General features: G+C 45.9%; 1 protein-coding gene and 1 long non-coding RNA gene across 5 annotated transcripts in view; one reads left to right on the top strand and one right to left on the bottom strand.

The window, feature by feature from the left end:
• Nucleotides 1-16102, top strand: part of LOC141576455 (uncharacterized) — a 107899-nt gene extending 91797 nt beyond the window's left edge. Inside the window, exon 3 of the long non-coding RNA XR_012504880.1 lies at nucleotides 15456-16102. This is a non-coding gene — a long non-coding RNA (uncharacterized LOC141576455). The remainder of the gene's footprint in view (nucleotides 1-15455) is intronic.
• Nucleotides 1-17197, bottom strand: part of GRIA3 (glutamate ionotropic receptor AMPA type subunit 3) — a 261839-nt gene extending 244642 nt beyond the window's left edge. For 2 of the 4 annotated variants that reach the window (XR_006728014.2, XM_010963933.3), the window contains exons 1-2: nucleotides 16115-16476; nucleotides 14780-14938 (exon numbers count right to left, since the gene is read on the bottom strand). Coding sequence is in view for 3 of the 4 variants with exons in the window: in XM_010963933.3 (XP_010962235.2) it covers nucleotides 14780-14938; nucleotides 16115-16223 (268 nt within the window). In the remaining variant the exon portion in view is untranslated. Of the gene's footprint in view, nucleotides 1-14779; nucleotides 14939-16114; nucleotides 16477-16511 lie in introns of those variants that run through there. The other 2 variants (XM_010963932.3, XM_010963931.3) reach the window with 2 other exon arrangements.
• Nucleotides 17198-17545: the final 348 nt, after the last annotated feature.

Below are 17545 nucleotides of genomic sequence, written 5' to 3'. Positions count from 1 at the left end.
ATGTGACTTATGTACATGAAACAATCAGAGAAAAAAAGCTACCAGTAAATGGTAACATCGTGAAATTTGTGATGTTGCTTTAGTACAACACTGCTGGTCAGGTTACAGAACACGGTGGAGAAGACCCTGCTCTGGGAATCTGGCAGTCTAGATTCTCATCTTGCTTCTGCCATTCGGGAGATGCATCACCTTTGGCAAATCTCTTCTCCTTTCTTGGCCTCACTTTCCTCATCCACAAAATGAGGTAGTTGGACTAGAACTACTTGATCCATCGCCAATAGTCTGCAATCTATAACAGGACTTTCAAGACTTTGTTTTGCTCATTCCTGACTATAAATCAGAGGATGGTAAAATGACAGGTTAACATTGGAGGCACTAAATGGAAGGTACCATTAACTGGGGTGCATGAAACTCATGCTTTACTGCATTTCTAATTCACTTGCTATGGATTTATTCTTCCCCTCTGCCACCTATTTGAAAAAGACAGGGCTGTCTTTATTTTCATATGTAACATCATTATGTAGCAGTGAAAGTTAAAAGAAAAAGGCTTATGTTGGGAAGACATCTTAGAGAAGTGCCAAGAGTTAGAAGACCTGAAGCAGAATCTTGGCTTAGCCATCCACTGGCTGTGTGACCTTGGGCAAATTATTTAGCCTCTCTGTTCCTTAGTTTCCTCACCTGAGAGGAAAAAGAAAAGATTAGTGATCCCATGAGGGCACACAAAAGTGGGCATGGCTAGGAAATGAGAAGAGGAGGTGATGCAGGTGGAACAAGGGCCCCCTGGGATAGGGAGGAAAACTTGCTTTTGGTCATCACCCAGGTTTGGGCCTGCTGGAGACAGCATGCTGGAAGATCAGCCCAGAATACAGAGGAGAGGGTAGGAAAAAGACAGCACTGCCTAGTGGCCCTCAGCTGGTTCCTTTCTAGTGAGTCTGTGCTTGTGGCATCGGATAGTTAACCTTTGCTCTGGAGAGAATGGAGACCGAAATGCTGGAAAATCACATTAGCAAAATTTCTCTTTTAACCTTTTCTATATCTCCTTCCTTTGCTATTTTTGGTCTGACTTAGGCAAGCAACATCAAAAGAAGAAAATCCATCCACTCAAACTGATATGCTCTAAACTTCCAACCACACATCATCCTTAATTAAAAGAACTCAGAAAAATCCTGGCTGGGAGAGCTCAACAGGCACCACATTTTCCCTTGTCTAAGTGAGGATTCCAGGACCCACTTTTCTAGTCTCCCACTTTCAACCACATTAAAATAGACTTTACATTTGAAGAAAGGTTATTTTTCCTTCAAGATAGCAAGTGCCAAGGTTATCATATCCGTGCTGCTTTATCCCAAGCATATCTAGTTCAGATAAAAAAATCAGAGGAGATCATGACCTTCTAGACAATTTCACTCAGTGGTGGCATGAGTAAATGTACTGGTGTATATTCCCTGACTTTTGGGGGCATCAAGCCAATTCTTTCTTTCTCCTTTGCTTTGCCCCAAAGGAAATCCCTTATCCCCGAGGCAGCGTTGCGAGTACTCAGAGATGTCCCCATCTGGCCTGGTTCCAGCTACAGAGTCACGGACGGTACAAATTAGTCTGCAGGGCTTTAGGGATGGCCATCAATGGGAAGAATATGTTCCACAGTTTGATTTTGACTGATTCTATTCCTCTCTGCCAATTACCAACCACCTCAGTACTCTGTGTTAATAATAGTTACCATTTATTGAACACTTACTACACGCCAGGCATCATGGTCAATAGTTTACATGAATAATCTCATTTAATCTTCACAGCAACTTTATGAGGTAGTTACTATTATAGTCACCTTCATTTCACAAATGAGGAGACTGAGGCTCAGAGATGTTAAGTAATTTGCCCAAGGTCACATAGTGAAATAAGAGACAGAGCCAAATGCAGACGGTCCAAATTGGAGCCATTCTTTGCCCTCTGGTCGCTCCAAACAAATTAGGAGAAATAGCTTTCTGCTAGGCCAGGGCCAAAGAGCAACCCATTTCTCCAGAGAGTTAGGTGCCAACCCAAGAGCCAGGAGAGACTGTATGCTCCGGTTCTCTTTACCCAGGAGAAAGCTCAGCTTTCCTCATTGCTTCCTTCTCCTCATGTTCTATCCATCTACAGGCAGTAGAGGGAAGAATTGGGGACAGTAAGAGTTGGGACTGACAGAAACCAGGAGATCAAAGGACACTCTTAGCAACTCTTGCACAAAGTTCACTGAACTCTTGTAAGAGGCTGTGATATTTAGTCAAAGGGGTAACTAGATTCAGAGATGTGCCAGAAGTGGGTTTCTGTTGAGCTGTCATCATCTGGATGGCAAGAGACTAAAATGATTGTGTAATGTGAAGTGTTACCAGGAAGTCGGAAGGACCAGGGGAAGATGGATGCAGTGTGTAAGTGCCAGGACAGTGCCTGCCCCAGAGGCGGACGGGCAGTGTGGAGTGCCTCTCCCCTCAGCTCCCTGGGCTCTTGACTCCAGGACCCATGGAGAAATCCCTCTCTCCACTGGTCCTGCAGTCCCAGTCCTCCGGTGAGGCCTCAAGCAGTTCCTTGTTGCTCTTCCTGTGTCCCTCAGTGGACAGTCCCATTTCTAAGAGAAGCTCCAGGGTCTGGCTGCAGAGCCAGTCAGTCCCCCGGGTGCTTGGCCCAAGTGTTTTCTTCCGAATTAACCATCAGAAGACATGTGGACCCCTCCTGGGCCTTTCGGAAGTCAGGGGGACTACATGTGTATTGTTTGGATAATGGATTGTCATAAAAGAACAGAAAGGATGACTCATTTTGTGATTGGAAGCAGATGGGGTTAGAGATGAAGACAGTTTATTTGAACCTGCAGTTCTTGGATTATGTAGAAAAATGAATCTGAGTTTTTGATCACAGAATGTCTGAGCTGTCGCTCACAAGAGGCAAGCTGGGTGGGCAAATTTGGATGCAGGGGTGAGAGATGTAGGGGGTCACCGTGGTGGGCTAGTGATCTGAGAGGGTGCTGTGATGGCGTTCTTGGCCAAAAAAATAATCTTGGGTTTGGGGACGAGCTGAGAACTATAGAAAGGCTCAGAGGGCAGCTTCTCAGGAAGGAAATCTGGTCCCTGAAGTAACAAGAGATTTTACTTTTCAAATGAAACTAGGTTTCTGTTTTTAGGGCAAAAAGCTCAAAGGATTTTAAACTAATGATTATGCTGATAATAATAATATCCAGTATGTGCCAGGCACTACTCTAAGTATTTCACGTGGATTTGAGAATTAAAATGCCTAATAACCTCAGGAGGCGAGGGCTATCATTACCCCCACTTTCTAATTGGGAAATCTGAGGCACAGTCAAGTTAAGTGACTTGCCCCAAGGTTTCACAGCTAGTAAGTAGGAGAGCTAGGGTGCAGGCAGGGATGAGCCCCAGCTGACTGGAAGCACTGCCCACTGGTTTCAAGGATTCAATAGTTTCATCATAGTCTTATAAAGGCAGAGACTAGATGAATATGAAGAGAAGTTTCTAGATGTAGTAGAAGAATCCGAGGTGCTTCATTTTGGATGATCTTTCCTCTGTAAGCAATGAAGTGAGATTATTACCTGAAGGGGAGATCGCAGGAATTGGACAAGAGTGAATGGCTGGATGTGAAAAATGGCAGCCTCCTCAGACATCATCCAGAAGAGCCTCCCCATTTTACAGTAAGCAATGACACACACACACACATATTCACATACACAATAGGTGTGTATGTGTACGTAACACAAATGACAAATGATAAAAACTAGAAGCAGAGAATGGAGTGGCTTGGCTAAGGTCATCAAGGCAGTAGGTGGCAGAGTTGAGAGTGGACCTCAGATCTCCTAATTCTTGCTCCATTGCTCATTCCACTGGACTCCATATCCCCCTACAGCTTTTACTGTTTCCCAAGGCCATAAGAAATACGGTATCTCAAATGTTATATTTTCTGTAATTTACTTTATAAGACTTCAGCATAAATTGGGTGATATATGTGGCTTATTCAGTCTGAATCTACACCCTTGGGGTGGTCAGTTACCCCTATTGGGAAATACACAGTGCAGGAGTGGTTATCCAGCATTTAATAATTCTAATCAAGAAGTGGTTCTACAAGCACTTCAGGTATCTCTGAACACCAGAGGCTTTGTTAATTAACATTAAATTTCTCATTGGTGAAATCAGCAGTGTTTAACATATGTGGATTGGCTAGAAATATGGTAGAGGTGTTCCCCAACTAGCAGGAAGGAGATAGAAGGCTCTAGCAAGCTCTATAGTGTTATCCCTTAGAATGGTACCCAAGGCTTAATTTGTAAATAGTCCTGTGCGCAGCCATTGTTGAGGATTCTTGGTTAGCTGCATCCTGCCACTAGGGTATTGTTTTCTCTGCCTCAAGTGAACCTTCATGCAAGGTGCTGTTGGTGTACCTAAAAGGAAAGGGAGCTGGACTTGACTGAGCCTACTGAACAGGCAGTCCAATTATTTTTATGCCTGCTTGCCATTATTTTAATGAGAAAAAGAATTTTGTCTGAGGCTTACTTTTACACCTGGTATTGAGGTTATGGGGAAGAAGACCCATAGCCCTCCTTCTAATGAAGGTAGGCTACTGATATCCAACAAAACCCACCTGATGATTGTGAATGACCAGTGGCTTAGGTCAGTTTATAACTCCAGGCAACTTACGTTAAGTCTCTATTTTGGACCCGTCTAAAGTTGGTGAGCCTCTGTCTTGGGGTGTCCCCCTGGGTAAATGTTGAAAGAACCTTACCTGACCCAGCAGCGTCGCAGTTGTGGGCCTGCGATTTGCATGTACCAGAATCTAGGTCATTTCCCCTATAGCACCCCCCTGGAAGTACCTCTTTTGACCTGCTGAGCACTTGTTAATGAGTCTGTGCCAGCGTTCTGACCTTGCTGCAGGCCTCAGCATTGCCTGGGAGAAGGTTAGTCAGAGTTGAGCTGGCACTCAACCGTGAAAGGCCGCTGGATATACAGTGTCTGCATGTAGGGCCATAAGGACAACAGAAAGTTCTGCTGTATTGAGTTAGCTTGATGGAACACTAAGAAGGGAAAGTCAAGATAGGTTTTTGTTTGTTTGTTTGCTTACCAAGGAGAGATTTTTCTGTTTTTCTCAGTACTTATAACTACCAGTTAACAGAGCTTCCCTCAACCAGTAACTTAGCTGTGAGAGGGAGATGGATAGGGGAACACAGAGGTCAGAAACTGGTACCTTCCACCTCCCACCACCCCAAGTCCTGTTGCAGCTGTTTGTCCCACGGTGGTTTGGATTTGAATGTCTTCAGGTAGCAACACAGACCCTCCAGACTGCCACAGGCCCCACCACTCCATACCTAGCCCAACTTCCACATTTCTGTTATCCACCTGGCCCCCATAATCAATTGCAATTTCAACCCCAGGGGAAATTGAGTCCAAACTCTAGAGGCACGAAGATCTCAGGTAGAATCCTGGCTTCACTAATTAGCCAGCTGTGTGACTTTGAGCTAGTCGTTTATATATATTGTGAACTACCTCCGATTCCTCTTTTAAAAAATGGGGATGAGAGTAGCTCCTTTCCAGCAAGGTTGTGATGACTCCATGAGCTAAGGTATGTAAAATGCTTAATGCAATGTCTTCCACATGGCATGGGTTCAGTGAATGGGAGTTATTATTATTACTTCAGCCCTGGTTTTAAATTTGTTGATAGCAAGGATGGCCACAATGAATGCTATATAAACTGATTGCAATGCATCTATTTTTAACAAATGGGTTAGTATTTACCATGACATCTCCTTTATAGCATGGCTAAGGACTGGTGATTAGCTAACAAGCAAAGAAGGGAAGAAGCATTGTCAAAATGTAAATCAGTTCCTTGTCTCTATTTACCATCTCAAAGAACATTTTTGCTTTGCTCATCTCAGAGACTGTGACTTGAGGCTAGTCTCTTAGTGCTTGCAAGTCTTGAATTTTCCAATCTGAGAGCCAAACTCACTAATGCTTGCATGGGCCAACAGCACCTCACAGAAGAACCATGTGTGAAAGTGCTTGGTACAATGTGTAGTGCTTAGTGCGTGCTTGACAAATATTCAGTCTGAATCCATAGATCTCTGTTTGCAGTACCAAGGCTAATTAAACTAGTGATTCCCAAATTGAGTGTGCGTAAGAATCACCCATAGAGCTTGTTAAAAAGTCCTGTCCTTATATCTTCTGACTTAATATGTCTGGAGTGTGACCTAAGAGTTCATATGTTTAACAAGCATCTCTGGTGATTCTGCTACAAGTGGTCCAATTCAAGAAACAATATTTTCAACTAACCAACAAGTAGCCTTGGAAATAGTAATAAGATGTAAGAATATTTGAGAATCTATAACAGGTTCTGACTGACTGGATATTCATGGCCTTACTATCTTAAATGTACAAAGCTGTTCATCCACACAGAAACCCACATCCACCCAATTATTCTTCTGTGGGCTGGGTCCTGATCTCTTCCTGTCTCATCCATTATTGGTAGCTGGATCCCTTTCTGGGCAGCTGCAAGGAAGAGGGCCCTGATTGCAATGAGTAATTGGCAAGGTAGATCAATCAATCATAGATAACTGACAGGGGACTGTTTTTGATTGAAACATTTTTTAAAAGGTTAAAAAAAAAATCCTCACCACCCCCTATCACGAACTGATTATGCTTCTGAAAATATCCCACAGTAATTGTGGGGAATCCAGAGGCTACGATCACCCATCACAACAAACAACCATGCACGGAAGAGAGAGCAGACCCACTACCATCATAAGGGTGTGACTTGAAGTGTCAAAAGCAACTAAATCGTTAGCAAATAAACTATCAGAATTTATCTATGGAGAGGGTCAATTGTTGCAAACTAGGTGATGTGTATCTGAGGGATGCTTCCTCATCTTCAAGAATCTCCCTGTCTTCCCTGAATGCCCACCATCCATTTGGCACCCCATTTCTTGGGCAGGTGCCTTCTTCTAGGTCACTTACCTGTCTTGGTAAACCTCGGAGGATGAGCCTGCAAGGTAACAGGTGGTGATCTGAGCAAAGAATTCTGGTTGAAATATGGATGGCTGATAAGGATTGAACTCATCCCCTTCCAGATAGCATGCTGGCATTTTAGTACAGGCCTTCAGTGCAGGAACACAGATAAATTTTTGTGGAATTCCAGACTAATGGCAGACTGTTGGGGGGCAATATTTTGGGTAAGAGGGTGCCATTTGGCAGTCCTCAAAAGACACTGGGTGAGCTTTTCATGACTTCCCTGGAGCAGTCCTCAGCTCAAATATGTCAGAAAGTGACACTACTTGCCCCCGCCCCCCCATCCTCTGTCTCACAATGAGTGCCTGGCACCGGCCTTGAAAATGGAGTCAATTTTTCAGGCTCTTAGGGAAGCAGACAGAATTTGGGTTGTGTTGTACTTCATGTTTCTAACCCTGTTGAAGGGAAGTCAGACAGCTGAGAAGCAGGTGCTACATGCCCCCTTCTGGCATGCCTTGACCCAGAGAAGCAAAGTGGAAAGGCAGTTGGAACTGCATGTCAACCTTAGCTCTCTTGGGCAGGTTGTTTCTAAAAGGGACACTTTGGGATATGGCAAGGAGTCAAGATACTGTCATACTTGCTCATGAGCTACCTCCTCTCTCAGCCTGCCTTCCAGTCCCCGTTCCGAATCCCTACAAAAAGCAACTTGAAGTAGATGCTCTCATCAGACATCTAGTCATGCAACCTCCAGATGTGGCTGAAATGAACACAGGGTTGTTGGGAATATGATAGGGACATATTTTAGTCAGAATGGGCCAAATGTGTCTCTCATAGAATCTTCTCTGGAAGGCAAGAAGGTACAGATGTGGGTAAGAGGTGGTCTGGGAGAGCCTTTTTCTTTGGTAATCACAGCCTCAGTGCCCTGGACTCTTCTTACACAAAGTGTAGTTTAAGTACCAGCAGGATTGGCATCAACTGGGAGCTTGCTAGAAATGCAAATTCTTGGACACTGAAGACCAACTGAGTTAGAATCTTCATTTTAACAAGATCCCCAGGTGGCTGGTGTGCATGTGAAATGCTGAGAAGTGCTGCTCTAGACTGAATTGTGCCCTGTAGGGTTAAGGGGTCATGGCCAGCTGTGTTTCCTCTCCTCTCCCTTACTCTGGTTCTCATGTCCCCTCCAAATAAGGACAAATGATGGTTATATTGAGGACAAGTGCTAAAGAAGCCAATGGCAGTTAGGAACTGAAGGGAAGGGAAGTTCAGACAGAGGGCTATAAGCGTGTCTCTGGCCAAGGCTCAAACAGAATTTCAGAAGAGAGTATTCTGGTTATTTCCATTGGGAGGGGCCAGAGTGTACACTTGAGAAAAGGCAAGGAAGGGATGGAGGGAGTGGGGAGGAGACACTGCTCAGCTCGCCTTCCGAGTTTCTCCAGAGGTAGATGCCGCCTCATAATCACTGCATTCTATATGCCATCCTAGGGAGAGGAGGCTCTCATTCTGAGAGCCAGCTTCCTCCCCACCTTTGTCCCCTCCTGTGATGGCTCTCCATGCCAGCGCATCTCCTGCTAATGCCCACATAGGCACCTTCAGATTCTACCCCAACCTTTTTTTTTTTTTTAACATTTTTTATTGAGCTATAGCAGTACCTTTAAAAAGTTTATACTTTTAAAGAAACCAGTTTATTGAGGCATGATTGACATACAAAAAGCTGTATCCATTTACTTCCTTAATAAAATGAATCCCTGTGAACCTTGGCTGCTTCCCAAATTACCACAAAGGCTTTTTTTTTTTTTTTAAATTCAACATGGTCAAGCTGCACCTGCCCTATGTCTTGGGTGTCCTTATATCGAACCCACCACACGCAGGCAGCTTTTGACTTTGGTCTGTAGAAGTCTTCCAAGACCAGGGTCAGCTAATCTCTGGTTTGGGTAGCATAAACAGCTAGCTACTCTGTACCTCATGTCCAGAAACACCCCCATTTGAGTATCCTTCCTTAGAATTGAGGCATTATGGTTCCCAGAGTCCCTAGTTTTAAAGCAAATACTCCCCAGTTAGGTATATTAACCCCTAATCAGCCAATTTCAGCTTATATTCTTATATTCGATAAAAAGCTGTCACCCCCAAAGTAGAGGACAGGTCCTGAGGAGGAGGGACCAAGAACAGAGACATCCTGATGGAGAAGCAGCATTAGGTCTGGAAAAGTCCAGAACGGGAAACAGTTCCTATGTAAGTTTACTGTGGATGGGATATCAGAATCAGGGGCCAGTCAGACCAGCAGAAAGGCCTGGGCTGGGCAGGCAGAGCAGGACGGGAAAATACTGGCAAGAGAAGAGGGAGAAGTGTGAGGAGACAGATTCTGCTTATGATAACCTTTGGCCAAGTAATGGCCCCTTTGGGGGGCTGCTGCCCAAGCTCAAGGCGCAGCCACACCCAGGCTGAAGCTATCGGTAACTCTGACTGGAGTGCGGACAACTCCTAAGCAGGGAGGGACTTCCTCTTGTGTCTGCACAACTCCTACACTCCAGCTGGAAAACACCCAGAGTCCCCGCCTAGGATTTTCATTGCACCCTCCTGTGGACATTTCATCCACTGAGACCCAAAGTGTCAAAGCCAAAGGAACAAGTCAAAACTTGTTTCTTTTTAATGAGCCAGGTAAAGTAAGCAAACCATTTTCCTGACCTTCAGAGAAGATAGAAAGTTTTATGACAGGTCCTTCAAATATATTTGCTGTCTCAGTCTAAGTTCAAAGTTAAATCATCTGAATTAGCCTGTGTGTCCCCCTCCCCTGAAGTTATAAATGCTACCTTCGAAAATTCCGGCCCTCTCTTAAAATCCATGCTGTCTTTTGATCCTTTAAATCTCTTACCCACAAAGGAAGACTAATAGCGATGCCTCAGAAGCTTCATTTAGTTTTCAATCTGTTCAACTGAAACCAGCCAATCACCTCTGACTCCTTGTAATCCAGAAACTTCAAAATATATCAGGAACCAAAAATATATCATAAAAATCTCAACCAGCCCCCAGTATTCTCAGTCTTGGGGAGTAGGGAGGGAAATACAGAATTAAGGAAGTGCAGAAGTGGGGGATGTGAGAAACTAGTTGCATTTTAAGGAAAAGAATTAAAATTGGTGAGAGAAAAAAAAAAGACATGGCTCACTTTATAGTAGGCATAGATGGACAGCAAAGTCGTTTTTTTTTTGTTCCTACCCCTCAACCCCTTCCTGCCACCCGCCCACCCCCTCAGTAGATCAGCAGGAAGCTGCCTTCTAGGGGAGGTAGTACAATTTGCTGGAAGCTCACCTTTCCAGCCTGCTGATTGCCATCTATTTTTATGGCCCAAATGAACAGCATCACCTTCCTCTCTCCTCACCACATAAAAAATAGATTAAAGAAAAACCATAATAAACCTTGTGAGAAGGTGACTTAAATCTTTGACTGGCACCATGGAAGGCGACCTCTTCGTGCTTCACTGGGCTAAGCCAGCTGGCCAGAGGGGCTGAGAAGTGAGCTCAGCCAGCGAGCCTGTTGAAGACTGGCCAGCAAAGAAAGAGCCAGAGAACAGCAGAGGAGCAAAGATGGGGGAGTTGAGAGTGGGAGGTGGAGGTGGAGCTGGTGCAATCGATATTGGTTAGTGTGTGAAGATCTGTTTGAAGGCAGGAGCGGTGAGACCGCGGGGCTTCACCCTGGTTCCAAAGATTACATGAAAAGAACAAACAAAACCAAACCTACCAAAGAGCAGAGAATAGGATCAGGGGAGACATTTCTTTCCCAAATGGACTTAAACAGTTAAATGGACCCTGGCAATTAGAATAATTATATAATTAGATTGTGACTCTGTGGGCAAGAGATGGAAACCCGTCTCAGCTAAGTACACTTGGTAGCGAAACGCTCTCAGTTATAAAAGGAGGGTGCTCTCAGTTAGCAGGTATATTTCAAATGGCTCGAAAAAAGATTTAATGGAATAAAAATTTGTGGCTGATGAGTTAGATTTAGCCAGCAAAAGGGATTCTGCCTGGGGCTCCATTAGAGCCTGCACTCTTAAGTCCCACTCTCAGTTCCACCATCACTACTGTGCCTCCATCAACAAACAGATTTTTATTTAAGCCAACGCGTTAAGAGCACAATTCCGTGGTGAATAACCTTTGTTACATTTGCCTTTTCCTTGCTTCTTGCAAACAGTGCGTAATCCATGAGCACATTTGTTGGCTGTAAAGGTGTACAACAGCAATTTTTGCAATGACAGTGCGGAGAGGGAATATGAGATCTGTGTGCTAATGAGCTGACACTGCAGAGGCTGGGGCGATGTAGTGTGGAGTGCACTACAAGTGCACAGCAGCAAGACACAAGAGGGGACTTCAAGGGAATCGGAGGCATTTCCTGAGGAACCAGGGCAGCAAATCCATGCCAGTGGGACCCAGCAGTCCCCTGGTGTTTCCATGTCCCCCAGAGCCCTAGGATGATAGAATCTGTCTTTTAAAGAACAGACATGTGTGTACATCTCTTTTGATATATATGGATTATGTGTCTATGGGTGCCTCTGCATATGTAAGAATGTATGTGTCCTGAAATCATAATATTCACACCATCTTTCTTCCTGTGGCTACCTAGCCAAATTGAAAAGTAAGGCGACAAACTCAATTAATCCCTATAAAATAGGAACATGCGCTCCAAATCAGATGAGTCTCTTCGATAAACTTCAATTCACCTCTGAGCTGAGATCCCCAATGAACCACCTTTCAAAGCCAAAGATGCTTTTATTGGCTTCTTAAGACGGGGAATGAAGTTGGAGTCTGTCTTAAGCAAACCTCTTGGGAGTTGTGCAAAAAAAAAAAAAAAAAAAACCAACGGTTGCTGGTGAAGAAGAGTCTTTAAATAACGGATGCCTGGGATTCATTGTAAGGAAACCCTCCGAATACATTGGGGGAGGGAGCCAGAGAGCAGGGACACATACAGAAGGTATTACCTTTTATTTATTCTTTGGGTATTTGTTTACCTGCATATCTATGTCCTCAAAAGTGTGTGCCTGCTGCAGGATTGAGGATGCAGGAAAGATCATGGGAAGAAATCAACGCTAGTGTCAGGGGAAGCTGAAACTGGGAATTTGGAATAGGAACAGGGGAAAGTTGCTTTAATTTTTGCCATCCTATTCCATATTGAACCCGATAGGAGAGATGGGTGACAAGATCTGGACTTATCTGGGGTTACTCAAATTCTCCTTAGGTCTCCAAGGAAGGGCAGGCCAGAAGATCCAGGGCTTTTTCTCCTCTGTGGAGTAGTGCAATCAACTGTAAGAATGGAACCTGGGGTCACCTGCCAGGCTTTAGTGCTGAAGTAGTATTATATGCCAACATCTGTGTATGTGATCTTCACTGCCATGAGAAAGAGAACATTCAAAGCCAGTGAATGAAATGAGATAGAACTGCAGGGCTTCCCTGGCCCCATCAAATGACTGTTTTCTGCATTCAGAGACTATCAGACTGTGGTTGGACTAGTCATTTTTCTCATACTAAGATCCTAGGCAGCAGCTGCAAGGAGACAGCTTTGAGATCTGGCCCCCATTCAATGATTGTGACATTCAGAGAGGACTGTTTTGGGGACCAGAAAAGATGACAGCTTTCCTCCTCTGTCTTCGGAGCTGCTAAGTCTGAGTGTGCAACAGGCAGCTGGGTACACATCACTGGTTTCTGGAAATTTCTCCTGTGTGTGTGCATATGTGTGTATTTGGTAGAACTAAAGGCAAGGTCATCTTTTTGTGTTGTCTTTCCTGTTGCCGAGTGAGTCACACCCCTTATCCCACACTTTCAAGCCCCAGCCATAACCCAGCTTTGTAAGCTTGTGAGCTGAAGTGCTGTGGATTGGGGGAGGGGTGGCGGTTGATCAATTTCTTTTCCTTTCATGGCTGTTCCTTCATTGCCTTGAGAGGTAAGGCATTAAGGTAACTCAACACCCATATGGATGACTTACTGCCTGTTCTCAAACCTGAGCTTTTCACATGGCAAGGATCATTTCCTAGCTACTCCTTGAGTAGGTTTTGATGGCCCTGAGCGGGCGAGTGTCAATCTGATTTGACCACAAAATACAAGACCAAAAACCTTGGAAATCAATCATTCCTGAGAAGTTAATTAGCACTCTTATCTCAGTCCTCATCAGTGGAAAGACACTAAAGTGGGTTGAAATAAATATCATTCATTATTAATAATAATAAATCTGGGTAGTTTCATGTATTTGGTTTTAAACCTGTTCTAATTGATACTTAGGAAGCTGCATTTGAAATCCAGCCTCTTGACAAGATCACAGCACTGCAGGATTAAGAGTCAGATGTGTGTTGTAAGTGTGCTATAGAGACAGGCTGGGATTACCGAAATAAGATGCAAAGTATAGACAGACATTTTGTAACTTTCACACTTAGCTGGAATTAATAAGTTCCTATTTTTGTCAATGTCGGAAAGCCAAAGAATGTCAAATACAGAGAATCTCAGAACATGTTCATATAAGGATCTGTATTTTCAGCTAAATTTTTCTTAAAGCTGATAACTGTCACAATTTCTTGCAAAGTACTTCACCTCCATCCCCTTGACCTACGTTTTCAAATCTAGGGAGCCTGTGCCCTTGGAGACCCTTTCAACAGTTTTTGGAAATCATACACATATCCTTTGAGGCAGAAGAATTTGAAGAAAGTCATATACAAAGTTTCACCAACCAAACAGAAGAAATATCATTTTTTTCCCTGAAGGAAAACCGAAAACCAAAAATTCCAGACTACACCAATCATAAAAGCAAAACATATTAATGCCATCATCAGCCTCATTGCTGTGAAAACTTTTAGTGAAATACGCTTAGATGAAGAATAATCCGTCTTTCTTATAATACCTTCTATTCAAGAAAAACCTGTGTCCAACAGGCTGTCATTCGGGTTCTCGTGGTTTTACTTCTCAAAATGTCCCCTTTCCACAGGAACAATCATTGGGCACAACTAGCAGTTTCAGAACCAGCTTTGGGGCTGATGAAATTCCTCCCTTTTGATATTCAGTTTTCCTGCTGCAAGCCTCCCCCTTCCACCCTCTGCTCTAAGTTAAGAACTGTGGTGTCCTTAACAGTGACGGGGGGGGGGGGGGGGGGGGCGAACAGCACTAGGGGAGACAGAACAGAAGTAGCTTTCCAAATAGTCACCTGAGCACTTTCTCCCTTCCCCTCAGTTTGCCAGGCATTCATCACTTGTAATCAGTTTGTAGTCTTATCAGTTTGTATCAGAGCTCTCTCGGTAAGAAAGGTGATATTCTAGGACACAAAGAGGCCAGGGAACCCAGCCTGATCTGCCTCTCAAGGTCACTTGTTTGCAGATATTCTCATATTTGGCTCCTTTATATTAGGCAATTGTCAAATTCAGCTCATTCCTAAAACCAGGCGCTAGCTTTAACAGTCAAGTAGTGTACATCCTGAATTGACTCAATCAAGAGGCTTCTTTTTTTAAAACCCCATCTTGAGAAATTTCCCTGAACAACCATGCTATTTTTTCCCCAGCCCCTCAAAAGGGGGGGGGGGAGGGATTGTGGAGGAGGGAACACCAGTTTAACAGAGAGGAAAATGAAACTTTTGCATCAAACATTATTCACGACAGAGTTTTGTGCACTGCCTTAAGTCCCTCCCTCAGCCGGATCCTCCGGGAGCTGATTTATGTCGCGTGAAACCTGGACTGACTAGAGCCCCTAAAATGTCTACTGAGGCAATCGCCCCCGACAGCACATACTCCAAGTCCCACAAGCAAAATGCAAATTTTGGGTCCCAAAAGAAGGAAAAGCAGATCTACTTACAAGCATTAGTCACGGAAAAACTATTAGAAGAATCCAAGTGATCTACGTGGTAATTCAAATGGAAGGGCTTCTCGGTGGTGTTCTGGTTGGTGTTGTATAACTGCACGGCAAAGCGGAAAGCGCTATGCTCCTGCACCGTGTTTCTCATGAAAAGTCCACCTATAAGCAAAGGGAACCGAGATTTGGCTTGTGTCCCCCCAGGAGCAGTTAGAAATTGAGGAGCACTAGAGATACGAGATAACCTCAGTGGTCCTGGGATGCACGATAACGATTGATTTTCAACCTGTGTGTCTCTGAAGACTCTTTTGAGCTCAAATTTTGGCCAAGAGAAACCTGGTTTTCTTCTAGACTAAAGAGGAAGAGGAGAGTCTGGAGAGAAGGGGGAAGGGGAAGGAGGAGAGAGGGCTGCTCTAGGGGTAGGACGATGGAACCAAGAGTGGGACTTGGCTCTTTCTCAGGCAGTAGCTTCCTCTCCCCTCTTGTCGCCCCCCGCCCCCCGCATCTCTACAAGCTGGTTCATCTTTTCCTGGCGCAAAAGGAAAGGTTGCGAAGAAAAACAGTTTCATTCCCCGCGCTGCCCCATCCTGTTCTCCATAGCCTCCCCCACCGCCCATGACAATACAGGGGCTGCGTTCTGTAACGGCAACAATTCTAACTTCTCGACTTGTAAATACAGGGAGAAGCCGAGAGAACTCCGTCCCAGCGCCCGGGAGTCGGGCTCCAGACAGACACAGCGGAAATTCATGAATTCGTGGTCTGCGTGACTTCGCCGCTCGCTGGCTCAGCTCCTAGTCTCACCCCCGCCTCCTACCCCATCCGCCACCGACCTCGGCTGCTGCCCGGGTCTGGGGGATCCTGAGTGGGCTCCCATCTCCCCCAGCACTAGCTCGTCTCCGGGGACCCGGAGACGCGGGATGGGGCGCCCCGGGCCAGGTTACGCGCCCTGGCGCGGCCAGACAGGCGGCATCACCCTGGGACAACTTCCAGCGGTGGCACGCACGCCATGGCAAAGTCCAGAGCAGCGAGCCGAAAAGCCGCGACTCTTCGCCGGGATGCAGGCTCCCAGCCCCCTGCGTGCCTCCCCTGCTCCGCTCAGCTCGGAAAACCGGGCAGTCCGCCCGCCCCCAGCCCCATGAGACCCCTCTCTTGTTCCCAGTGCTCCCCACACCAGCCAGCTCTCTAGGGCTCAGATCCCTGCAATTCCTGCCCGATCGCCGTCCCCAGTCCCTTCGCAGGCCATGCAGGACAGGGACCCGCGACCGCAGTAGCCACGCCAGGGCAGTGGTCTCCGGTGCAGGAGAGCCCGGCCCGACCCGCTGGCTCGCTCGCGCTTACCTATGCTGATGGTGTTGGGGAATCCTCCGTGAGAATGACCCAAAAGCCCCAGGACTAAAAAGAAGACCGCCCGGAGCACGCTTTGCCCCATTTTCTTCTGCCTGGCCATGCTACGCCTAGAACGAAGCTGACAAGAGCATGGGCGCAACTCGGGAGTCGTCAAAATAATAATAGAAAAAGAAAAAGAATTCTCCGGCTCTTACACCCCCTCCCCTCAACTTGCTCTCGCTCACTCTTCCTTTCCACCCCACACTAGTCCTCCTCCTCCACCACCTCCTCTCTCTCTCTTGCTCTCTCTCGCTCTCTCACGCTCTCTCTCTCTCTCTCTCTCTCTCTAGCTCTCTCTCTTGCTCCCTCTCGCTCCCAGGCTCTCTCACACCCCCTCCCCGCCCCCCACCTCACTTCTGTCTTCACACCAATCTGGAAGGCGGGTTCATTCGTTGCAAGCTCGGTTCACCAAATCAATCTCTCCCCCTATCACTGGGAGGGGGGGGGGAAATAAAAACCAAAAAGAAACAAAAAAGGACAAAACACCGAAAAACAAAACAAAACAAAACAAAAAAAAACCAAACAAAAATCCCCCAAAAAGAATGAGAGAGAGAGAAAGTAAGAAATTAAAAAGAAAATCCGAGACTTTTCTCCCCCAGAAGATGGTGGGTCTAAAGAGGGGAAAAAAGAAGGAAAGAGCGAAAGGCTCAGCGGCGGTGGATTGGGCTCTTCCAATTGGGCCGGTAGGGGGATATTGATCAAAGTTGATCTGACGTGGAATTAAAGCCGCACACCGCTTAGCTCCACTGCAAACTGCAGCCGCGGACTGCAAAGCCTCGGCGCTGGCGTTTGTCAACACGGGAGATGGGATCAATAGAAATACACTTGTCCCCACGTGAGCCAGCCTTTCAAGCTGCAACCAGCTTTTTAAAGAAAAAGAGAACGAAAAGCGGCATTGTCTGTGCGTTTGTGTCTCTGTCTTGAAGAAGAGGGTCTTGAGAGGGGCGGTTAGTGGTTACTCCGGAGTCTTTGTAGAGACTCGAAGAAGCAGTTCCCATCACAATGCGCCCGAAGATGCTGCGCATGCCCGGGCCGTGCCGCTCAGTTTTTACAGCGGAGATCCGAGGGTCAGTGAAGAACCCCCCACCCCCACAGCTCTGGGAGGCGAGGACCTACCCTGACCCAGGCGCAGAGCCGGACTCATGGGGGAAGGGCGAGAGGGCAGTGATGTGCAGCGTGGGGCTGATTGCATTGGAGGGCGTAGAAAAGTATGTGCGTGGAGGTGGTAACTAAAAGGTTAATGAAAAGGACGCTCAGTCCCAACAACGAAGGAGGAGAGAGGTGTAGAAATGATTTGGGGTTAGGGTGGGGGCTGAAAGTTAAGATTGGAGGAAACTGTCCCTAGCTGCCTTGCTCCCTTGCTGTTGCCTTTGGACATAGCAG

The sequence above is a fragment of the Camelus bactrianus genome, chromosome X, assembly GCF_048773025.1.
Source record: "Camelus bactrianus isolate YW-2024 breed Bactrian camel chromosome X, ASM4877302v1, whole genome shotgun sequence".
Taxonomy (NCBI): Eukaryota; Metazoa; Chordata; class Mammalia; order Artiodactyla; family Camelidae; genus Camelus; species Camelus bactrianus.
This window is presented reverse-complemented; position numbering and strand designations above follow the sequence as displayed.